Source organism: Trichosurus vulpecula, chromosome 1 (assembly GCF_011100635.1).
Source record: "Trichosurus vulpecula isolate mTriVul1 chromosome 1, mTriVul1.pri, whole genome shotgun sequence".
Lineage (NCBI taxonomy): Eukaryota > Metazoa > Chordata > Mammalia > Diprotodontia > Phalangeridae > Trichosurus > Trichosurus vulpecula.
The window spans coordinates 181,046,301-181,072,001 of NC_050573.1; the positions used below are offsets into that span (position 1 = coordinate 181,046,301).

Below are 25,701 nucleotides of genomic sequence, written 5' to 3' on the forward strand. Positions count from 1 at the left end.
AAAGAGAAATAGGGGAAGCCTTCAAAGACGAAAACTTGTAGTAGAACCTTAAAACCAGAAGAAAGCTTAAACATCATCTGATCTCCTTCATTTTCCGAATGAGCAAATTGATTTGAGCAGAACCTTGCATGGTAAACAGTTAAAGAGGAGATATGGATGAGGCAAAATTAGAAAAGTAGCCTTCTAGGTATATTATCATTTCTGTATGAGCAAAGGTTCCGGTGAAAAAACAAGGGGAATTAAAAGCGTAAATTGGTTTAGCTTGACCCATAAAATTACATAAAAGGAAAGAGTGTGAGAAATGTTTAGGGGGAAAAAGAAGTTGGAAAAAGACACCTAAACAATAAAATATGTAAGACTAAGAGTTATTCCCCAATAGATGAGTGGTCAAAAGATATGAAAACAGTTCTCAAAAGAAGAATTGCAAAGTATTCACAACCACAAGGGAAGAATACTCCAAATCGCTAACAAGAAAAATGCAAATCAACCAACCCTAAGCTTTCACCTCACACCTTGCCAACTGACAAAGACGACAGAAAAATGGCAAAAGTTAATACTGGAGGGATTGTGGAAAGATAAGCACACTGATACTTTGTTGGTGGAGCTGTGAAATGGCACAACCATTTTGGAAAGCAATTTGGAATTATGCAAACAAAGTGACCCTCTGAACCAGAGACTATTACTGAGCTTGTACTCCAACGAAACCATTGATAAGAAGCTTTCCCATACATACCAAAATATAGCAGCATTTTTAGATAGCAAAGAGTTGGAAACAAAGTAGATGCCCATCAACTGGGGAATGGCTAAACAAAGTGTGGTATGTGAAGATAATGGAATATTGCTATGCTTTTAAGAAATCATATGTGATGAATACACAGAAGCATGGAAAGATCTACATGAACTGATGCAGAGTAGAGTTAAAAAAAAAAACAACGTTCACAATAACTACAACAATGTAAATGAAAACACACAATCAAAAGCAAATGTAACAAAATTATAAAGATCAAGTTCAAATGAGGGGATTATTATTACACTCCCTCTGTGGAGGTAGAAGGTCTACAGGTATCAAACACTGCATATGTTTGGGGATTTTTTCAATGTATTGATCTGTTGTGGTGATTTTTTTTCTCTTTTTTTAATCTTTAAGAAGTACTATTTGTTATATGGGATGGCTCTCTAGAAGGGGAAAGAAGAGAGATCCTGAAGGTCAATTATAACAACGTAAAAAACGAAGACATCAATAAAAATTTGTATTTTAAAAAAAAAGGAGAAACACACACAGTGACTGGAAACAGACTGCTAAAGGCCCTGAATGCCAGGACAGACACTGTTGTAGACAACTAAAATAAACTGAAGATTTCTAAGGAAAACTGACCAATTAGGAAGTTATTGCGATAATCCAATTAACAGGCAATGAGATAGTAAACTAGACTAGTAGCCATAGGAATGAAAAGTAAAGGAGGGGGAAAGGCTATAACATCAAGGAAATTGGAATCAACAAGACAGAGAAACCCTTTTACACTGACAGCCCTACAAATACTTGACTATAACTATCATGCCTCCACTCCCTCCCCCCTCAACTCTTCTTCTCTAGACTAAACATTACCACTTCAGTTCCTTCAATCAATGGTCTTAAGGCATGAATCACCACCTTGGTTGCCCTCCAGTTTATGTGCTTCCTAAACTATGGTACTCAAAACTGAACACAATATACCCAGTTAAGGTTTTAATCAGACAGACTTTGTTTAGTCATTCAGTTCCCTTTGTGACTCCATTTGGGGTTTTCTTGACAAAGATACTAAAGTGGTTTGCCATTTCCTTCTCCAGTTCATTTTACAGATGAAGAAACTGAGTCAAACAGGGTTAAGTGACTTGCTCAGAGTCCCACTGATAGTATATGTCTGAGGACAGAATTGAACTCAAGATGAGTCTTCCCGACCCCTGGCCCAATAATCTATCCATCACACCACCTAGCTGCCTTATCAGATCACTTCCTTATTTCTAAAAATTATGCTACCTTTTTTTCCTGCACTTTACACACTTTAGTTTTATTGAACTTGTAGTCAGTTAACGCTCCAAAATCATTTTCAGATAAGCTACCATTTAATCCAGCAATATCTAGCCCGGCCCTCTGGGCTGTCCAGCATCACCAATTGTCTAATTAGCATTTCCAAATGGATGTCCAGGAGACATCTCAAACTCCGTATGTCCAAAAGAGACTTCATTCTTTCTCCTCAAACTCACTCCTCTTCCCAACATACCAATTTCTGTCACTGAGGTCTGAAAGTTTGGAATTATTCTTGACTTCATTCTCGTCCACTCCCCATATCTTACTGAATGTAGGCTTCTTCTCCAAAATTAAAGTATCTCTCCCATTCTCTTCAAACAAGTCACCTATACTACTCTTTCCATACTCAAGGATGTAGTTCATTTGGGCCAGGTAATTTCATCAATGGCAGGTAGATATTCCCTTAGTATTGTTTTATTTATATTGGCTATCAACTCCCTGAGAGTGGCAAGAAATGGCCTCAAAGCCATGGTTCAAGCCCTGCTTCTGACACATCTGGCTGTGCCCCCCTGGGCAAGTTACTTACTTCTCAGTGCTACAGATATCTCTTTAAGAACACCAGTTAAAGAATGAAGAAATTCCTCATCAGGTCCCCTATACCAGGGAATTCCAAGTCCAGTTCCAATGCCTTAGAACTCCCATTTGACCATTTTCGTTTTAGCCTTGCAATCCAAAGGTCATTCTCCTTGGGAGGGAAAGCAGAAACAAAGAAACAGCTGGAAGAGCTATAAACCTTATCTCATAGTCACTGTAACTTCTTCTTCCCAAGCAAAAGGGGAATCTTATCCCTTCTGCCTTTGATCCTCTTTCTCTTACCAATGTAGCTAAAAAGTTCCATGTTGTTCTAAGCTTTCCTCACCGCCTATACTCACTCTGAACTTGGGTGGACATTCTTGGTATTTTCCAGTATATATTCAAGTATATTTATGTCCTCTTCTTTCATATTCTTTATATGCCTTTTTAAAACCTAAGTTAGTGAGGTCTCTAGGCATCCAAATTGGTCTCTCCATTCAACTGTTTTTCTTCCTCATGATTTATTTTCCTTTCTGATAATTCCATTTTTGTAAATTTTGCAATCTCTCTACTACTAACTTTCCCTATATAATTTTAGTCCATGGGATTATCTTCCCTTCTTATTTGAAATCTGCTCTACCATTATCTTAAGGGCTAGTTTTTCTTCCCTCTTATCACATACCAGAGGATGGAGGACAATTTCCACATAAGGATCTTATAATTCCCACCTGAGCAACCAGCTCCTCCCTGTGAATGAGAATAAGATAGATATGGGAGGGGGGGGCAGGGAAGGGGGGGAAAGGAGAGAGAGTGTGTATAATTAGCTGCTCTGCTTTGGCATTAAAAAAAAGTATTCCAGGGGTCACCTGGAAAATTAATTAAAAGCCATCTCTACTATTTCATGCCTCTGTGTGCCAAGCTTGCAATCTATTTCCTAAAAGTCTCATGTACTATTACCTTTCTACGTAGTCTATCAGTAAACTAAGCAAACAAAATTTTTCATTTCTCCCTTCACTAATCTTTACTCAAAATGCTCTCCCCATCAGCTTTCGCTGGTTTTTTTTTCAGACTATCCCCTTCCTCTCCTTTAATTTACCCAGTTTCTCATAAAGAAGCTGTGTGCTAAGCTAAAGACAAAGTGAAACAGTTCTTCACAGTCCTACTCTTCTGCTGGCAAACTATAATCACAATCCTCTCACCTCCACCATAAAAACCCAAACCTTCCAACTATCCATCGAAATAAAAGAAAACAGAAAAAATATGTAAATGTAAAAAAAAAAGAAGAAAAAGTATATGAGCATATTCCATTTGCCCCTAGGTTCACAACATTTCATTTTAATTCACGATGCTAATAAGCACACAAAAGACTTTAAAGGAATATTTACTGAATACCAAAAAAAAATGGGCATTCAGCTATTTCTCTGGTTCCTGGAGAACTTAATAGTGTTGTTAATTACAAATTGTTAGAAATCATATAGTAGATGAAAGAACTTGGATGTCTCCTGTCTCATTATAACAGCAAATTCAGTTAAAAGAACAGAGGTATTCAATCTTATATCTACCCTCAAGTACTCATTGTTACTTAGGCACAAATAAGAATTTTTAAAGCCCTTACATTTGGCTTTGAAATGCATTATGTGATTTTTCTTGAAACCAATTTGCCTTTTTATAAGCCAATTTTATCAGTTTTACTGACAGGAATAGGGCACTTGACATTATCCCACTGGTGGGCCCACCGTGGATGCCAAGCCAAGCGCAGAAGTAGAATCTCACTACAATAAAGTTCACGGTATATCCAAAGTCTTCCTTTGCCACATGCCTGAGGAAAGGCAGCAGGTACGCTGCTGAGGGAAATACTCTAAAGTAACATGTAGATTCAGATTTAATTTTTACACCACTCAAATTTTCTATTTCATCAATATGATTTACATGTCTCATAGCCAAATTATAAATTAGACACTTTAAACACTAAAAATTACCTGGTAATATTTATATTACTGTCTAAAGTAAAGCTAAGTTATAGTAGGAGAGGAAGTCAAATTTTCTTTTAAAAAGAAGCAATATTAGGAATGACTAGTCAGCTATAGATCATCTATGCTACTGCTATACTCACACTTGATAAATCTAACTTTCAGTTTCTTGCTGACACTATCAGTTAGTGTCTATTTTACCGTTTTACTGATGTCACTACCATCCCTTATGTTCACATTATAGCCTATAGTCCAACAAGAAATAGGAGGGAAGGCTTTTAAAACTAAAAGACATTATCTTCCTTCATTTCCAAAAGGCACAGAAAGAAATTGAACTCAGTGAAGATTGACAAGCTTGCTATGGCTGGTATTTTGCATGGGTCTGATAGGTGACATACACTATTCCTAGCAATGGAGCTTAAGAACAGAAAGATAAGGGAATAAAGATGAAAAACAAAACAGTTCTAGGAGTCACAGCTTTATAGGGTAGTGGCTTCATTACTTTGTGTGGACTGTGGCAAATCTCTACACACTTACATTCACCTATAAAGAAAAACATTCCAAAACCAAAAAAATTCCAGCATCATACCTCACTTTGAATTATTTATACTTCTGCTCATTTTATTAGCATGTGCAACTAGGTAATTCCTAAATAAACTAGATAATTTCCTAATCCGAAACTGCATTCTTGAGACAGCATGCCTTCAAAAACAGTTCAAGGTCGGATTTTCGAAAGGAACCTAAAGTGACAATTTCTCATTTAAATTAAAATAAAACAGGCAGAGTTCATTCTCCTTTACACGTAGTAGGCACTATATACATGGTCAGCTGATATTATTATTATTGTGGCTGTGAATAAGGCAAACAAAAAATAAAAATATTTGGTCTGCCTGTCTTAATTTAAATAGATACAAAGGAAACATTTTTAATTTACAATAAGATTTAGAGAGATTACTTTAGAGTTGGTTACATGAGGAATGAGCTAGGAGTAAGAAGACCAGGGTTCAGGTCCCCACTCTGCCAACCTTGAGCAAGTCAATCTCTCAAGGTCTTGGTTTCCTTCTCTGAAAGTACTGAAGGAGGGAGGGAATAAGCACAGGCACTGTGGTAAGTGCTTTACAAATAAGTATTATCTCACTTGGTACTCACAACCGTTAGAGGTTGGAGCTATTATTATCCTCATTTCACAGTTAAGAAAACTGAGGCAGACAGACAGTGGTTAAGTGACTTGCTCAGGGTCATCCATCAATAATCTGGCCACAGCAGGTGCTCCTGACTCCAAGTCCAGCACTCCATCTATTGTGCTACCTAGCAGTGCCTCTAAAGCAGACTAGATGATCTCTAAGGTCCCTTCCAGCTCTAACGATCTGTGGTCCTAGGACTCTTATGAAACTAATCACAGCAAAAGCGACAGGTTAGAGAAACTTAAGAATGAAAACAAACAAAATTTAGTACACAGAAAAGAACTTCCTTGAAGTCATAATACTAGCATAATAAAAAAAGAAATATGACAAACTAGGACATCCTTTGTATTTTCTTATGTTGATCAAAACAAACTGGAAAATACACATGCATATGCTATAATTTTTTCAAATCAACAAATTTGTCTTCCTCCTTTCTTTACCCAATACATACAGTTCACAATTATTCCTTCACTTGCTATTTTATAAGAAAGCCCAGCTGCCAACATGCCTCAAATTAAAACAGAACTCAAATCTAAATTCATATGTACTTTAGTTTACAGAAAACTCAACCAAACATTCTTAAAATAATCTCATATCAAAAAGAGGTTTTAACCTCCAGACTGAGATAGCAATAAAATAATGACCAGCAAGCAGCTGCTCTTTCTCATTAAGTATTTACAGAGTCATTGCTGTATTCCAAGTTTTTCCTCTCAAAACAATCTATTTCAAATAAATGAATTTTATTCATTAATTTCAAAATATACCTGAAAAAATAAACAGATTAATCCTCTAGAAATATGAACTACTTGCTATAGCCTTAAAGCCTTTACATAACTCAAAAAAACAGACAAAGGAACAAACTTCTACATAAACTTCTTCAGCAAATTTAACACAGAAGAGTAGGTTTTGAAACCCTTTTTGGCTTGGCACTTGTTTCAAAGATTAACTACAGGTCACTGAATATCCAATATTTAGGCAGCTCAAATCCCATCTTGCCTTTACCTAATTCCTGACGCAGGAGGATCTGCGCAACGGTCCAGATCGTGATGCCAAAGCCCAGCCACATCTCCTGATCTATCTAGTGAAGAAGTATTTATCACTCACATATCAAAATTCTCTAGAGTTTCCACAAATCTGGAGAAAGGACAAGGTACTTGGGGATCTCAGGCCCTAAAGAGAACTCTAGGCATAAGGCCTTTGGGTTTAACAGCCTTACAATACAAAGGGGAACAGGGATCTGGGGGTGGCTACACCTTACCCACATCATTTTGAAAAAAGCAACAGGAAGGTACTAAGAACAATTCTCCCATTTCACTCCAATCTTCCACTCTGATTGAATATTCAATTTAAAAAAAACTGTTCTAAATGGTCTAAGACAGACACTAACTAGAAAAGACCATCATATCTCAAAGTACTGTTTCAAAATATTTTTAGTTTGAACTATTATTTAAGCTGAACCAAGTCTAATCTGATACCTTAATAGTAGAAAAATCAGACTAAGCCATAAAATGTGAAACTAAATCAACAACTTTATGTAATTTTAAAAGTAAATAGCAAAAAAAGAACACTTCAAATACAAGAGTAGTTTATTTACAAAAAGGTATGCTAATTACTTACCCATCTCTTCCCTTACTGACAATTTTTACTTCAAAATAATAAATCCCACAAGCTGCTGGTATGGGATGTGTGGCACGAACTGAGGCCGCATCTTTTGGAGTTTTACCATGACCTACAAATGACATGGGAAAGAAAAACAATTCATGAAAAAATATGCTTGTCAGAAGGACAGGTATATTTCTAATCCTGTCACCTCAAGTAACTAAAGATTTAGTAAGGCATATTAAGTTAATGATAAATCCTCCTTGTAAAATTGCACAATTCAAGAATTTTCTGGATTAATGTCATTTATTCAAAGATTTTTTTTAAAAACTTGGGAAGGCTTACACGAACTGATACAAGGTAAAGTGAGCAGAATCAGGAGAATAATCTACACAGTAACAGCAATATTCTAACAATAATCAACTGCGAAAGACTGAGTAACTGTGATCAATACAATGATCCACCGCAACTCCAAAGGACTCATGATATAAAATGCTAACCACCTCCAGATAAAGTAATGAACAATCTGAGTACAGATTGAAACTTTTTCCTCCCTTTTTTCTTGCTTCTTTTTTCCAGAACATGGCTAACACAGAAATAAGTTTTGCATGACTGTATCACAGGTATCACATATATGTAACAGGTAACACATTTATTGCCTTCTCAATGCGAGGGAGAAAATTTGAAACTGAAAATAAAAATAAATTTTTAAAAAAGAAAAGAATGGGTCCTTGAATTAAGTTCAAAAAAAAAAATTAAAATCTTGAATACAATGAATTTAGTGACCCTTACTCAAATATGAATCAAGCATTTTAAAAAGAGTTTCTATCTTAAAAGCAAAAAGGTATAGAGATCTATTGAGGTAAATGATTAGAAACTAATTTTTGCATATAATATATAAAAAACTGAACCTATTCAATTATCTTTTTAGATCACAAAGCTTTGAGGCTTTACATTACAGCACTTTTTCAAAGACTAAAACTTGACATGATTAGGTTTAACTAGTAACGTGGAATTGTTTTAAAGTTTAGATTTACCACTAATTATGTAGTTAGTTTTGATATAGCACTTGTCAGTAACTTTATATCACAGCGTAGCATATGGGCTTATGTTCTAAAATTTCTTCATTTCAACAGTTCATTGATCACATTAAAAAAACTGAGAAAGGCATCCAAGGACTAATCTATTTTTATGAAAGAAATAAAAAATCACGCCATCATTACGGAAATGTATTTCAGGGTTAACACATTCTTTATGATACTTCTCCATCTAAAAAAATGTATACCATCTTCATGCTGAAGTTTCCTTCTCCCAAATATAAGCTAAACAGGAAAAGGGCAGGAGGGACACGAGCATGCTGCCTTGTAAGCCTGGAGATAGGCCACAACTGAGGAATTCAATTTAACAAACATTAGTTAAGTGCCTACATGGGTACATGGCACTGCAACAGGTACAAGGGATACTTCGATGAGAATATCGATCAGTCAGTATTAGTAACCCCCTCCAACACTGCAGACTATAATATATCCATATTTTTCCTTCAGTAGGACTCTTGTCTCTGTACTCTCACACATATCTTCTATGCACTATCCTTCAGTTATTCTCAGACCTTTTCTTATCATATACTTCTAATGATGTCCTTTATGCTGCTTCTGTAAAATCTGTCAACAACGGTTGCAACCTATTCATTCTTGCCATGTACATCTCCATTGCCCTTTGGAATGACCATTTTAGTTTTTGAGACATCGTAATATTTTATGTTTTGCAACCATATAGCATTTCCAAATGATAACTGTTGTTAAAAAAAAAAAGACAGGTCTTTGTTTCAGGAAGAAACTTAGCACCAGGGAAAAAACTACTCAGTTTCCCCAAGATTATACATATATCCTTGCTCTCCTCCTTCAATTTAATTCTGTTCATGCATCCTATCTGTTCAAGAGATTTATACTGCTGGACCTGCTCTATCTGCCATTCATCTCACAGCCTATCACAATTAACAAACAGCAAGTATTCCTTATCTACTTCTTTTTTTCCTTCACTTGAGTGACTATGGATTTCAAAATTTAGGAGGATCTGTAATTTTACTGGAGTTATGGAATCAATGTGTTATGCCCAAACAAAAGCACCTGGAGGAATCTCTCAGTCTTAAGTCTGCACTGGTCTTCTCTGACACTGGCAAATGCTATCAGAAAACATAGATCTTGTTTTCTGCCTCATTTGACAAACATCAAAGGCTTAGTCAAAGCTCTGTTATTTCATCTTTCAGGGAATCTTGTACTATTGTAACAAGGGCCTTTAAGACGGCATTCTGTTCTAACAAACCAAACACTGCTAATTAACACAGTGAGATCTTGTACCTTTACCTTTCAGTAAATCGTGTGGCTGTAAAAAAAAAAAATGTGGCTTGCTACAAAATCTTGTGCAAAAGCCTATCCCCCTCTCCTAAGTTCACCAAGGCAACACCAGTCAAAGGGTTTAGGGATACAAAGTTGACAAAAAATATAGTCACTTTCCCTTGAGGAGCTTTTGACCCAATCAAAAGGATTACACACAAATATGTATGATACAAGAACGAATGTAACAAGTATTAAGAAATACAAAGTGCTATGACAAACATAAAGACAAACATAAAAGAAATTATTTTCAATCCCACTGTGAAATAAGTAGAGTGGACAGTCAGGATGATTTCATGGAAAAAGATTGCAGTTGAGATGACCCATCAAGAAAGTCTTTCAAAAGACGTATACATTACAGACAGCAGAAGAACAAGATCGATAAACAGTTTACCCGTAGTCCAGTCTATCTGAAATGTAAAGGGGATGACTACCAAAAAGGCTGGAAAACTAAAACCAACGTATAGACGGCCTCAAATACCGGACTAAGGAGTTTGTTTTTTAATCCAGAAAATAATGGGGAACTGCTGGAAGATTTTGAGCAGATGAGTGATAATGATGAGAAGCTACACATGAGGAAGACTGTTTTAGCAGTAACGTGAAGAAGGAAGGGACTATTCCTATCCTAAAGCATAAAGAAGGCCATGCAAGCCTAGTGCAGACTCTTGCAAGCCCTACTAACTTATTCAGCTATGCCAGAAACTCATTACACCTCACCTCAGAATCCATCTCTTCCTTCAAGACACAGCTCAAGTACCACCTTCTATGTGAAGCCTATCCTGATCTCTTCACTATCTTGTAGGTAACTACTTACTGTGTGCTTCTTTTTATTCTCTTTGCATTTATTCTGTATATATTTATATCATTACTGTCTCCCCCATTAGAATGAAAAACCCTGGTCAGAAGGGATTGTTTCATTCATCATAACTGTATCCACATCTCCTAGCCAGTACCTGACACATAGTAGGTACTAAATAAATGTTTGTTGATTAAACTTGAGTGGGCCTGACAATAACATTTATGTTTTGACTGAGGCCCAATCTCACTAAATATGGAGAGGATCAACACCAAACTGGCCAAAAGGTGATCAAATTTTCAGCCATATTAAACCTCAAAGACCAACCTGCTAAAAGAACACCCTAAACATGGATTGAAGTAGAGAACGGATTAGAAAAGAAAGCCTAGAGCATGATCTTCTAAGAGATTAATATTACGTGGTCAGTGTGAGAGGAAAAAAGGGGGCTATGTATCACAGAACTAAAATTACAAGATTTGACAAATAATCAGTGATCAACAAAGGAAGGACTCAGAAATGCCCCTAAAATTTTGAGCCTAGGAGAAATGCTTAAAATAACAGTGACTGAACTAATTCTCTATAATCCCCAAAATGACTGTTTCCAGAGTACACTACATATTACTTCAATGGTCTGATAAGGCATATTTTACCCAATATGAACTCATGTATGTCATTCTTTCACTCATTTTCTTAAAATACCTTCATGAGTATCTAGAATGCTGCTTCTTAAAAGTATGATTTTTAAACTAGCCACCTGATTTTTGGTCTTTGCTTGGAATATGAAACACAAACACACACACACACCCCATATAATGAAAACATCAAAGGAAATCATATCTGGCTAGGGATACACTTTAATAAGAGTAACATATTACCAATGTATATTCTACCAGCTTTGCTTATACCTATAACACACATAAGCAACATTTCCACATGCTCGGAGTCTAGAAGACATTTAATAAACTCAGCCTCTTCTTCCTATTACCTATTAGGTTTCCATGGAAAAGTGTGTCCATAGAAGAAATCTAAAGAAACCTGCTGCAGGCAGATGCTTCTGTTTTGTTAGCCTGGTGAATAGTAAAGGAGTATATCGAAATATGTATATGAAAAGATCAATTAGCCTTCTCTAAGTTGATTTTACACACTGAGGCAAGCAAGAAAATAAGTACAGAGAAAAGTCCAAGACAATTTTTAAAATATAAAGGCTTTTAAAAAATACCTTTAATTACTAGCGTATAATACTAGTCAACTCTTTACCCTATAAGCAATGTTCATATACTTTTAAATCTCAAAAAAATGTACCAGGGTAGCTCAGAAACCTATGCTATGCTTATTTAATGTTCAGAGACGCTATATGGTCACTATCTTATCTTTTAAATATCTAATACCAAATGACTTCAAATCTTGCATGGCTTCATGTTATTCAGCAAAACATCTTTTCTGTGAAAACATGTTGCATTTTCTGGAGAAAAAAAAACCTAAGCTAATTCCATAAATATTTTGAAAGCTTGTATCTTTAGGAATCTTTACACTAAAAGCCAAATAACTCAAGCCTGAAATTAAATTGAACTTTTTCTACATTCAACTTTTAAAAGACGAGTTAATTCAAAAAGCAGCAAACACTTAGTTAAGAAAACCATTTCCAAGGTATATCTATACACAAGGACCAATCTACATTTTCTTTGTCTACAATTATATACGATGAAAAATTATGTTCTAAATAATGATAATGCTGAGATACTGGATAATACAGAATCTTAATTTTTAAAAATCCACTATACTACAGGGTGTCCCTAAAGTCTGGACACATAGGCAAAAATGCATATTTTGAAATATTTGGAATATTAACAGACCTTAGCCCCCTTGACTTCTTTTTCTGGGGTATGCTGAAGGAGGTGTACTCAATGAAAATCACAGATGCAACACACTTGACTGAATGCATAAAGAATGAATGTGCTAAATAAAATTGACGGCAATGTGGAGTTACTGCATTGAGTTCACGCGAATCTTGCAAAGCACATCAACCTTGCATCACAAATGATGGAAGTCATATTGAAAATGTTATTTGTTAATATTCCGGTTAAATAAAATGCTGTTGAAAATTTCATTCATTTCATTTCTTGAAAGTATGCGTTTTTGCCTGTGTTCAGACTTTAGGAACACCCTGTAGCTATTGAGACATTTTCCAGGTGTTTAAAAAAAAAAAGAGTTGGAAATTGAAACATTTCTTGCTTAATCCTTAATCAGAAAAACTAAATTAATTTAATAACTCCACTCCCAGAACATTTCAATTAAGTAAAATTTTATTTTTAGCTGTAAGTAAATTTTTAGTTCAAGGATCAAAATGAAGTCTAATGCCTATTAGATTGTACTTCAGTTATTTCAGCTATATAGGTCCTATTTCTAAGATTGGTCCCCAACTATTATCTTAAATGTACCTGCTAAAAAACAATCGTGCTACAAAAAATTTTATAGACACTAGAGATAAACTAGAGATAAATGGTCCTGTGAATTTTCTCCATGAAACTCACAAAACATACTCATTATTTTAAAACCAAAGTTACTTTATGTTATAGTTATACTAGGTTTCATCTAGAAGGGCAAAATGTAGGCAAATCTAAACACAATACTAGTATATAAAATAATTTTATAGTTTTACCTAACAGGCCAACTAACAGGTAAAATAGCTGTCATTGGCTATTCACTCAAAAACAGACAGTTTATATTCACAGGATGAGGCCTAACCCAAGAATAAAGTTCATTCACTTCATTTACAGTATCAGAATAGCAAAATAAAGCTTTCTTTTAGGTTACAATAAAATCAATAAGCATTTATAAAGTGCCTGCTTTGTACCAGGTACTGTACTAAGTCATAAAGGTAAAAAGAAAAGCAAAACAATCTCTGCAGTCAAGGAACTTGGAATCTAAAGGAAGAGGTAACTCGTACTAAATAGATACATGATTTGGGAGTAGGGGAGAAAGTTACTGCTAACAACTGAGGGGATGTGGAAAAGCTCCCCAAAGAAGAGATACAGTACTTAGCTGTGCTGTACAGAAAATTATAATAGAGTTATGCCTTAGAGTGCTTCTAGTTGGTGGAGTTGTGAACTGATCCAATCATTATGGAGCCCAATTTGGAACTATGCCCAAAGGACGATCAAACTGTGCATACCCTTTTGTCCAGCAATACCACTACTAGGTCTGTATCCCAAAGAGATCATAAAAAAGGGAAAATGATCTACATGTGCAAATATATTTACAGCAGCTCTTTTCATGGTAGCAAAATATTGGAAATTGAGGGGCTGTCCATCACTTTGGGAATGGCTGAACAAGCTGTGGTATATGAATGTAATGGAATACTACTATGCAATAAGAAATGATGAACAGGCAGATTTCAGAAAGAAACAGAAAAGCCTGCACCAAATGATGCAAAGTGAAGTAAGTGGAACCAGGAAAACATTGTACACAGTATCAGTAATATCGTGTGACGACCAACTATGAATGACTCAACTCTTCTCAGCAACACAAATACAAAGGAATCATGAAGGAAAATGCTATTCACATCCAGATGAAGAACTGATGGACTCTGCATGTGGATTAAAGTTTATTTTTTTCATTTATTTAATTCTTTTCTATGGTTTTTTTTCTTTTGGATCTGTTTCTTCTTTCATGACTGTAGCTAATATGGAAATACCTTTTACATGATAGCACATGTATAACCTATATTAAAATGCCTGCCATTTTCAGAAGAGGGAAGGGGAGGAGAGGAGGGAGGAAGAAAAATTTGGAACTCAAAAATCTGTAAAAATGAATGCTAAAAATTGTCTTGACATGTAATTGGGGGAAAAAATAAAATACTATTTTAAAAAGGGGGAGTGCTTTCCAGGCATGGAAGATTATATGAGCCCCCAGAGTACTCTCCCTCCATTCTTAACCATTTTCTCCTCAGGGAACAGGGACTACAAGCATTAAATACCTACTATATGATAAACACAGTGATAAACGCTTTACAAATATGATCTCATTCAGATCTGGCAAGATCCCCTCATCCTTGGTATCACCTCTTATCAGTACCCTCACAGCCTCACTGATTAGAAGGGTGGAGTCATAAACTCATCATCCTCTTTTAAGAAGGGGAGACAAGAGAGACATCTCAGATTGTACTCATTTTTTATTCAGTGGCTTCTCCAGTATTTCTCCACACACCCCCCACCCTTTCCACCCACCCCACTTTCAGCTTTGTTTTGTGTGTTGTCTTCCTTCGCTAGACTATAAGCTCCCCGAGGGCAGAAACTGTCTTTTTTTTTTCCCATATGTATTTCTCTAGAGCTTGGCACAAAGCCAGGTACATAATAGGTATTTAATGTTTTTAACTACTGATCCTCACAACAACCCTGCGAGATAGGTATGATCCCCTCAGTACAGTTGAAGAAATCGAGGCAAACAGATTAAGTGACCTGCTCAAGGTCACACAGCTAGTTAGTTATGTAAGGCTACATCTGAACTCAGGTGTTCCTGACACCTGGCCCAGCCTTCAATTCACTGTGCCACCTAGCCAGTAGGGAGCTTTAGAATGCACAAAGTTGCTCCCTTAAACTCCTTATCTCCTAATTGCTCAATCTCCTTTAATGATATTACCAACTCCCTTCCTTCCAAGTCGTTCATTCCTTCATCCCACATAGGGATAGCTACATGGTGAATCTCAGCATTACTCAAAAAACTCAAGACACTGGTCTGACAATAACCTATCACTCCATCTTTCCCTGGGCCTCACCCCTCCAAACCTATTAAAGCCTCACACAACCTCCAATTCCTCTATTGCTCAGTATCTTCTTAGACCAACTACCTCTGCTGTGGTTTCACTTTCCTCCCTTCCCAACCTCAGCCAAGTAAATGCCACACTATCCACTGCTCTCTAATGCCTCATTCCTTTTTATCCTATCACAACTTAATTTTATCTAGAGGTCTGAGTTACTCCTATCAACTACACCCTAGGTGAAAATGAAATGGAGGAATATAATGGATATTTCCTCCCCAACTTTTAACTTACAAGGCAATCCTTTTGTTCCTCCCTAATTCCCTAACTCTGTGACAGCTCTGTGGCGCAGTGGATAGAGTGCTTAAACCTGGACTCAGGTAGATTCCTCTTGCTGAGTTCAAATCCAGTCTCAGACACTTACTAGCTGTGTGACCTTGGGCAAGTCACTTAACCCTGTTTGGCCTCAGTTCCAAGTCTGTAAAATGAGCTAGAGAAGGAAATGGCCAAGAAAACCCCAAATGAGGTCACAAAGGGTCAGACACGACTGAACAATTCCCTAACTCATTCTGCACAAAAATCTATTTCAAATCATATCTTCTCAAGCCTCCCACACTTCCTACCCATCCACCCCTACCCACTCTCTTGGTTGTATGTACTTAGCCTCTTATTTTACTCAGAAAATAGACCATTTATCACGACAGCTTTCCCCCTTCTCTTAATTTCAAAACTTCTGGACGTTATTCCTCACTTACTCCATCCCCCCATGCAACCCCTACCAAGAGGAAGCCCCTATTACCAATGCCAAAGCTCCACATATGAATAGGCCCGGCAAAAGCTTTAAATATCATCTGCTTCTCTCTTCTACAGCAGATGGTCCCCTCAATCAACCCATTACTCTATCTTCAACTCCTATCCACTGATTCTTTACTGCCTCTGAACATGCCCAAGTCACCCATATACTTGAAAAAATCTTCACTCAAGCTATCATTCTAATGATAATAAGAATCATTCTAATGAGAAGGGATCCCTAGGTTTCACCAGATTGCCAAAGGGACCTAGGACATAAAAAAGGTTAAGAAACTCTGCGGTCCAATTCACAGATCTGTTAATCCAGCTCTTCCCCTACCCACCCCAGCTCCACATCATCAAATACCTACTGAATTTCCAACCCAACATCCCAGAGATATCTGACAGTCAACACGTCCAAAACAGAACTCGTTTCTTTCCTTAGTTCTGGCCCTCACAGCTGTATTATTACCACAGCCTCCTAATTAGACTTCCTGCCTCAAGTTACTTCCCACTCTAATCCACCCCCTACACAAAACTGCCAAAGTGCTTTTCCTGAAGTACAACTCTGACTGTAACACTCCCCTCCTCTCTAAATTTTAGTAGTTTCCTCCTCTAGAATCAATAATGAATTCGTCTGTCTTCTCCAATGATTGTGCATGCCTCCTCCCTGCCCCTACCCCTCACCCCTCTTCAATCCAGCCCAACTGGTCTCTGGGTTACTCACACAGGGCACTTTGTCTCCAGTCTCTGCCTTTGCACTTGGCCATCCTTTATGATGCTCCCCCTTCACCTGTAACTCGTGAAATCCTTCTCTTCCTTCAAAATACAACTCAAGTACCATTTGATGCCCAACCTGATCCCAACTGTTAGTGCCCCCTCTTTCCTTACCTTGTATTTTATGTATTATCTTTGTATTTATTCTGAATTCATTCATATGTGTACTTCTTGTCTCCCCCAAAAGAACATAAGTCCCTTGAGCCTGGAGTTTCATTCTTTGTATTCTTAGCCCTAGCACCCTGCATAGTTCCTAGTATATAGCAGACATTTAATAAATGCTTGTTGATTGAGAGCGAGTGCAAAAGCACCAAGATGGGAGATGAAGTGCTATGTACAAGAAACGGCTAGTTTGTACGGACCATAACATGTGTGAAAAGGGATAATGTGTAAAAAGGTTAGAAAGGTAGGTTAGGACCAAACTGGGAAGACCATTAAATATCGAGCAGAAGAGTTTATACAGCGGTGGCGAACCAAATGGATTCAGTCAAAGGGCCACTGTTGAGGACTTAGAGGGCCTCATGTGACCTCAAGGCTGCAGGTTCCCCACCCCTGGTTTAACCTAAGGCAATAAGGAGCCATTGGAGTTTATTAACTAGCAAAGTAACATGGTCAGAGCTATGTTTAGGCAAAAATCACTTTGGCAGCTTAATATGTTAATTCTGGCAAGGTCTTTTATAAGCATGGGAAAAAACAGAGTGTACCAACATATCTGCCCAACCTGTTAGCTTGTTCCACTACCCTTTTATCCATTAGAAGGTAATACAACATTAAAATATTAGCACTGCTCCACATACTTCCGCACACTTTCAATATAACCTCTCAATTAAGATGCTATCATCCCAGAAAACTATGTAGATCCTGTTGAAAGCCAGGCATTTCCATTCCACAACTAAAAATTTTAAGTGACAATAAACTGGCTGGGAATAAAGAATAAAAGAAAACAGATATAATACAGCAAAAGAGAATACATTATTTTAGACTCAGCAATTTCTAAGGGAGAAAGGTTCTAATAAAATAGGTTTGTTATATTGTAATGCCAAGTCTCAAGCTCCAAAACAGGCTTGAATATTACTAACTAGTCAGAAATATATAAAGAAACTGGCCAGGATGCTGAAAGAATTTGGTACAGTTTTACACTTTTAAGATTGCTATATTTATAATGCCTCCTCTCATCTTAAATATGTACATAGAAAAGGATCCTGTACTCACTGGATATGTGCCAACTGCTGCAGTAAAGCCTGGCCTGAATCTGATTCCAAAACCTGAGCTAAAAATAAAGTAGAAGATCTGGAGATGGGTCAAGTAGGGCTTGGAAGTGGTATAGCAGCAACTGTCTTGATGAGTACAAGTTATTAGTCCTGCCCAGTGACCTCCAGATGAAGCCTCACTCCTACCTTTCCTCATCCCACTCACTCAAGATAAAATGCAGTAGGACATCTCTGATTGTTATTAATTTAGGACTAGTGCCCATTGCAAAGCATTAGTCTTACTTCTTTCAAATGTCTTTAAAAACTTTCCTTCTACTAAATAAAGAACTATCACTAGAAAAACATGAATATTTTGTGAAAAGTTCTATTAATTTTATTCACTAAGAAAATCTTCCTTTCTATAATTTTTAAAATAGTCACATTTTGGCAGTACAATACATAAAATATAGATACAGATCAATATTTTTAACATTTAGATACCAAAAAGTTGAGGTTCTGGTTTGTTTATTTAAGAGACAGTCCCAATCTACCTGTACACTGTTTAGGAAGATAGGAGAAAAATATATATTGCTTTTTTTTCCAAATACAGCATTCTGAAAAAAAAAATCTTAAATCTTCATTTAAATGTTTTGGCCATCTTATGGTCTGAGCCTTCTCATGACCAAATAAAAACAGAATATCACTAAAACATAACTTAGTCTTTCAGATTCAGATATAATACCAGTCAAATCATGTAATCTTCAAACAAATTATTGCTCAGTCATGTCCAACTCTTTGTGACCCCATTTGGGGTTTTCTTGGCAAAGATACTGAAGTGGTTTGCCATTTCCTTCTACAGCTCATTTTACAAAGGGGGAAAGTGAAGCAAAGAGGGTTAAGTGATTTGCCCAGGGTTACACAGATGGTAAGGGTCTAAAGCCAGATTTGAACTCTGGTCTTCCTGACTCCAGACCCGGTGCTCTATCCACTGTGCCTATCTGCCCAACAAATTACACATGGCAAAAACCTAACAAAATAGATAGTCTATCTTCCAGCACCGGAGTCCTGGTTGTTTTATCCTGCCTCTATTACTAACTATGTGACTGCAGGAATATCAGACCTTTTGGCCTGAAACCTTCATCTGTAAAATAACAGAGCTGAACTAAATGACCTTTAAAGTCATTAGAGCTAGAAAAGCTCTAAATTTATGATATTCTTTCCTTTAGGCCTTCAAAGTTCTCAACCTCTCAGAGACTAACCCCACCCTAATTTTCCCATTTGCTATACTCTTGCCCCCAAAAAGAATGGATTTGTTGCTTGGTTGGTTCATTGTGTTTGGGTGGGTGAGTGTGTGTGTGTGTGTGTGTGTGTGTGTGTGTGTGTTTAAGAGACTTGGAGAGGAGAGTGATAGAACTAATGAAAAGCATGAGGGAGAATTCCAGTCGGGCGGTGATGAAAAATCCTGAGAACTACTAATGGGTCACTGAAAATTCTATATAATTCATACTAAAAAAACCCAACCACTAACAATTTCCAAACCTTAAAAGAAACCAAGCACTTAAATAATACACCAAAGATATTCATCACTTCAAAATTTGAATGAAATGCAATTTCAATGCAAAAATTTAATGAAATGCAAAGATAGCACCAAATAATAACCTTAAAATTTCTTTATCATTTTCAGGTTACAGCAAACTAATGCCTGGTCATAGCACTTGACAAATTAATGTTCCCTCCTTACCTTCCCACTGTATTCCTAACCTAACCACAGCTTATGTAAAGTAGGTATCATGTTCATTTTAACTGGTCTACAACGTATTAAAAATGTACGGTTTTTTCCTAGAAAAATTAAATTAGACCCTCTAACAAAAAAAAAGCTAGAAAAATATAAAAGTTAATTGTCCAAAAAATTCTTAATAGGCAATGATAAAAATTATGATTGGCATTTTCATCCAGGGATCAGGAGACAAGGAATTTTTCTTCATCATATTTCTGTGTGGAGAAGGTAGATGGTACTCCAAGAGAAATGGGAAAGTGTAGCCAACGTAGCAGAAATAGCAGCAGTTAAATGTATTAAGGTTAAAGGAATATGTAACTGAAAGAAAGAGGCAGAACTACTGCAGTAGAGAAGTAGCCACTGTGTAAGTTCAGTTCTCTTCAAGAGGAAAACCTCTGAAATAACCTTCAGATTACAAAATAATATCCACCAATCTTCACTGTTATTTAACCCCAGAAGCCCCTGGCTACAGAGAGTCAACTCCTTCATGCCTTTCTAGATTTAAAACAAAAAGCTGATCTGGATTTTCTTTGATTGCAAGCTTTGGAGGCTTTAGTCACAGGTCATGTTATGAAATACTCTGAACTATTGTGAAATTCTGAACTCCAACTGGAATTTCACATAGCAAACAGCAATGTGAGGGAAGAAATACATCACTTGAGAATAAAAAGTAAAATTTCACCAAATCATTTCATTTAACAGAAATGGTACTTAAAAGTTAAAGGTTCCTCAATATTCAACTCTTACCTCCTGAAACAGGAAAAGTTCCCTGAAAGTCAATGGGAACCCGGAAAATCTATTTCCACCCTTCAGTTCCAGCCCTCTAAGGCTATGGAATAAAGGGACAACCTTGGCACTTCCAGGAAAGAGCATTATACTAAAGCAAAATCCTTCCTTCAGTTCAGGTGGGATAATGAATAACTCCTCCCTACTCTCTGTTCATCAAGACATGACACCCTCCTACTGGTTATCAAGCTTTTTCAAGCACTGATTATGTTTAAAATCATTATATGTACAAACACTCTGCTAAACATTTTTCCTTCTATTCTAGACTGACAAGCAACAATATTTAAAAACAGTTCTTCAAAAGTGTTACTAAATGATTCAGATTGGATTTAGACTATGGGTGTCCTGTACGCAATCAATGTAGTTTTGAAAAGTGATCAACTGAACTGCACTTTATATTAACTAAGGAGTTTACTGAAGAATCTTTGTACTGGAACCTTTTGTAAATCAACTTATTGTTCTCTCACTTGATTTCTGATTTTCTTGTGTAGGGATTTTTTATACATATGTAGTTTATGTATGTATATGTATCTTTCACTTAAGTGTGTATGTACCTATGAATACACACACACACACACACACACACACACACACAGAGTTAAATGAGAGCTTTTCATAGGAAGAGTAAAATTTCATTCATTTAATGAAACCGGGTTTTGGGGTTTTTTTTGGACATGATGGTCCTTTGACCATGGGCTCCAGCCATCTGAAATAATTAAGTGATGCCATCTAGTTCACCTTCTAGTGGTAAAGCAAGGTTTCACAAAGGGACACTTCAGCCCACTCAATTCAAGGAAAACTTCTTCCACCCCTTCATCCATCTAGGGTTTGGAAATATTAAAGGGCTAAAGGAGAGGTGAGGAGCGAAAAGCAATAAATGTAAGAAATATGGTCAAATGTTACTGAGTCTTTTACAGAAGAAGTTTGCCTCACAATTTCCTAATATTTCCCTGCTTGGTCTTTGCCTGTATTTCCTCTCATGTGAAAATTCAATTTTCAAAACCCAGATTAAGCTAAGTATAAACCCCCTCATTATTTATCATTTGAAATCAATAATATATTAATAAGTTCATAGTAAAGCCATTCCCATTTACCCTTTGACTTTTTGACTAGTAATTGAGCTTTGAAAAAAGTTGATTTGGCACCAGAATGACTTTTCGAAAAGGGGGTGGAACGAAAGTTTGAATTGCTTACCTTTCTATCACACTATATTTCTTGGCTAACCTATTAACCAAAGCTAAAATCTTACTGTAGATTTTTCAGAGCATTACTTTACCTTTTTTGACCACAATATCCTAAAATGTTAGAACACCTTAGGCTTGCCCTAAACAACAGATCTAAAGCGATGTGACTATTTCATGGCTTCATATCCATCTCTCCAGGGAACTCTATTGACAAATTTGAGAAATGCCAACTAACTTTCCTTGTGTGGGCAATATTTCTAATTGATTATTCTTTGAAGATCCCTCTATCCTATTAGGGTTTTTGTGTTTGAAGCATTAAAGTGACATACATACAAATAAAGAAGGCGCCAGTCAAACTACAGGTAAGTAATAACTTGGAAAATGTATACTTTAAAAATGGGGAAAGAGTTTAAAGTTTTGTTGGCTAAGAAAAGTTGAAAATGTATTTGTTTTTAAACTTTTCTAAAGGGCTAATTCAACACACAGCCTGTCAAATCTATCACTATGTTATTTTGATTTGATTGAAATATAATAAACTTTAATTCTTAAGTAAAAGGATTTAGCCCTACTCCTCATCAATTAAGGGAATGTTATGCATAGGTGATATTTCTCTATAGATACAACTCCAGTGGTTAGTCACAGCCCCTACAATGCAATCAACTTTGGAAAAGAGTCTGGCGTTGTTCAATATTAATCTCTCCAGTCACTTAAGGAATACAGTTTCCAAATACACATGCCCAATCCTTGCTTCTAACGCTAAGGTCTTATGGGTAGAATAAGGGAGCCACACGCTGGAAAAAAGTGTGAAACATGCAAAAGTATCCAAATGGTAGGTGAAATTCTAGATTGAACAATACTAGGTTAAGTCAAGTACAATTACATCTTCCAATTTTTTCTACATCTACTACATAAAAGGTTGTTCTTTCTAGAGCTGTTCACAACACCCCCTACATCATTCTCTTCTTTTGCTGTCAAGCAAAGTTGACTAGTTACTTTACATTTTTTCATCTAGACTCATATAACATGTAAAAATGACAAGCAGAAGAGGTAATAAAGGGAAGAATGGATCTGAGTAGAGGGAGGGGGAGGAGTAAAAGAAAAAGAAGCAGAGGAAGAAAATGGGGAGAGGGCAGAGGGGAAAACTGCAGAGGAAAAAAAACCATAGACCAAACATCAAAATGTAGTCCTCCAGAAACAATCTGTACTTAACCAAAAGTGAAGTTTCTCAAAAGTGGACCTTAGAACATCACAGAAAAGATAATGTGGCCAACAGCTTAAAAAAAAAAAAGAGGTACCAGTATTTTTGACATGTTGACTTCATGAAATGCACATAAAATATGCATTTTCATTATTCACTTTTAAAGTAGCTATGAAAATTGACCTAAAGAATAAAACCATATTTATGCCTAAGTTAAAGAAACTAAAAGTCCCTAGGATCTTTACTTCACCTAACTTCACTGAAGAGGAAAAGGAGGTCCATGACTTGTCCAAAATCATACTTAAAAAATCCAGAATAATAGCTAAAATTAACTGACTCCAGTGCATCTTTTCACCACACCACAGTAACTGGTTTCCATACTTATATTTTTCCATCAACGAAAGTTTGTAATAAAAATGAAAATCTATAAAGCCCAGCTTAGAAAACTTTTTTGGAAGCTATATCAAACATAAAGACCATATCCATATAGCATAGAACCACAGTAATAAAAATAGAAAATTAAAAGGGAAACAACTAGCATATTATTCTGAAATTTTAAATAATGTAATGATTTTAAATTGGCAATGCTGTCTACAAGAGTTGCAAGAGAAAAAAAGAAATCAATATTCAGCAACATCAGATTTAATGTACATAGGTCTTCTCAGTACAGCCAAATCATGCCAGTTGTGTGCCTGTAGCTATTCTCCTTTATGATTAAACAGTAACTCATTTATCTAGGTCTGTCTCAAATTTCACCCTGTATACTTTAAGGATTTAACCACAAAGTTGTTTTTGCCCTCCACATTTCATCTGCCTAAGATTCCATCAAGACCTTCTCATTGCAGCCAATCAAAAAGAGGCTGTTTTGAACATGAAAGCTCTTATTTCAGGTCTTGGGCCTAAAACATTAGATTTGTTTTCAGACTTATTATTTATTATTGGATGGATTTTTTTTAAAAAACAGGTCAGATTAATATATTTGCTGTTCGGATTAATATGGTTACTGTTCACTCTTAAGGGAATTTCAAACCCTCTCCCCACACAATATACAATTTTATACACATCTATTTTTCAGAAAGCTTTGTTTTGAGGGACATCTCCTGACAGTCACACAGATCTTGTAAATCACAAGTATAAAACAGCAATATCAAGACATTATCAAGTGTGAAATAGTCTTGTTTCCACGAAACTACCTCTACCTATATAAAAGTACAGATTATTTTAATGTTATTCTCCTTTATGCTAGGTTTCAATAGTCAAGATTTGTTTTTGTGGCTTCACCTTCTTGACACTTCCCTGTTGTGTCTGATGAAATATGTTGACTTCGAACTTGTGCCCTTGGTTCTTCCTTTTCTAAACAATTTCTGGCCTACTTTTTGGAAAAAACCTTCCACTAAGTAAATATCCATCTCCTTCGTGTTCCTGACCTCCTTAGATAAGTAATTATACTTAAGATTCTTTTTAATCCCTCCACCAAAATAATTAGAGAACCCTGGGAGAACAATGTAACCAAACACTGAAGATGTAAGTTTCCTCTACTTTAAGGGAGATCAGAAAAGAGTTTCGTTCTGACATTGTTGTAAAAATGTTTCCTTTCTGGATCCTTTCAAGGTGTCCTGTTACTGCTGCGAAGATTAGCACATCTCTGCTCAGAGTAACTGTGCTCACTTGTCTTTCCCCAAGAATCTTCCCAGTCGCTCGGATGTGGCCTGCCCCCCACCCCCGAATTTGAAACACTTCGAAAACAAGCTCAGCAGCGAAAAAACATTTTAAAAACAAAAGCACGGAAGTGGCGGGGCTCCGGGCCAGTTACCTTTGTAGTGGACCCGCAGGTTGTTCTGCGAGAGGCCGATGTAGCTGAACTTGTCCTTCGGGCTCCACGAGCGAGGCAGCGGCGTCTCTTGCTCGTCCACCGCCGGGTAGAGACGCTTGAGCCGCCGCTGAAGCTCCTTCTCCTGCTCGTTCAGGGCCGGGTCCCCGTGGGGGAAGGGGGCCGGGGCGCTGCTCCCCGCGGCCGCCGGCGGGGCCCCTCCAGCCGGGGGGGCAGCCGCCGAGATGCCCGGGGCCGGGGAGGAGGCTGCGGCCGGAGGCGGGGGAGGCGGCGGCGGAGGCGGCGGCGGGGCCGCGGTGGCCGGGGGCGGCGGCGGAGGCGGCGGGTGCAGGAGTAGGGCGGCCGCCCCGGCCCCCACCCCGACGCCAACGCTGCCGCCGCCGCCGCCGCCGCTTCCTGCTCCCCCAACCGGGGACGCGGCTGCCGCGGGGCCGGCCGGAGAGGAGCCGGCACTAACGGGGTTGGGGGCCGGCAGGACGACCCCCGGGGCCGGAGCCACGGCCGCGGCTGACACGGCCGGCAGCTGCTGCTGTTGTTGATGTTGGTGCTGCTGCTGCCCGGACATCCCGATCCTGGCCGAGACTCACACCCCCGACTCCTCCTCCTCTTCTTCTTCTCCTTCTTCCTCCTCTGCTCCCCAGGGGCGCTGCCAGCACCGGCCCAGTCCGTCTGTCCGTCCGCCCGCCCCCACCCCCCCCTCTCCCCGGAAGCAGGCAGCCGGGCCCGCGCGTCTAGGGGTGAGCGCGGCGGTTGGGGGGCTCGTGGGGGAGGGGAAGCCGAGGAGAGGCTGGGCTGAGAGCCGGGGATGGGGTAGCGGAGGAGGGGGGAGGTGAAGAGAAAGAACGTTGGCTCGAGCTCAGCGGTCGCGCGAGGCACTGGGACTGCCGAAG

At 37.7% G+C, this 25,701-nt stretch overlaps 1 protein-coding gene across 1 annotated transcript in view; it reads right to left on the bottom strand.

The window, feature by feature from the left end:
* The window catches only part of RANBP9 (RAN binding protein 9), an 85,795-nt gene extending 60,383 nt beyond the window's left edge, over positions 1-25,412 (bottom strand). The window contains exons 1-2 of the mRNA XM_036753663.1: positions 24,794-25,412; positions 7,353-7,464 (exon numbers count right to left, since the gene is read on the bottom strand). Coding sequence (XP_036609558.1) covers positions 7,353-7,464; positions 24,794-25,376 — 695 coding nt within the window. The 5' untranslated portion in view covers positions 25,377-25,412. The remainder of the gene's footprint in view (positions 1-7,352; positions 7,465-24,793) is intronic.
* Positions 25,413-25,701: the final 289 nt, after the last annotated feature.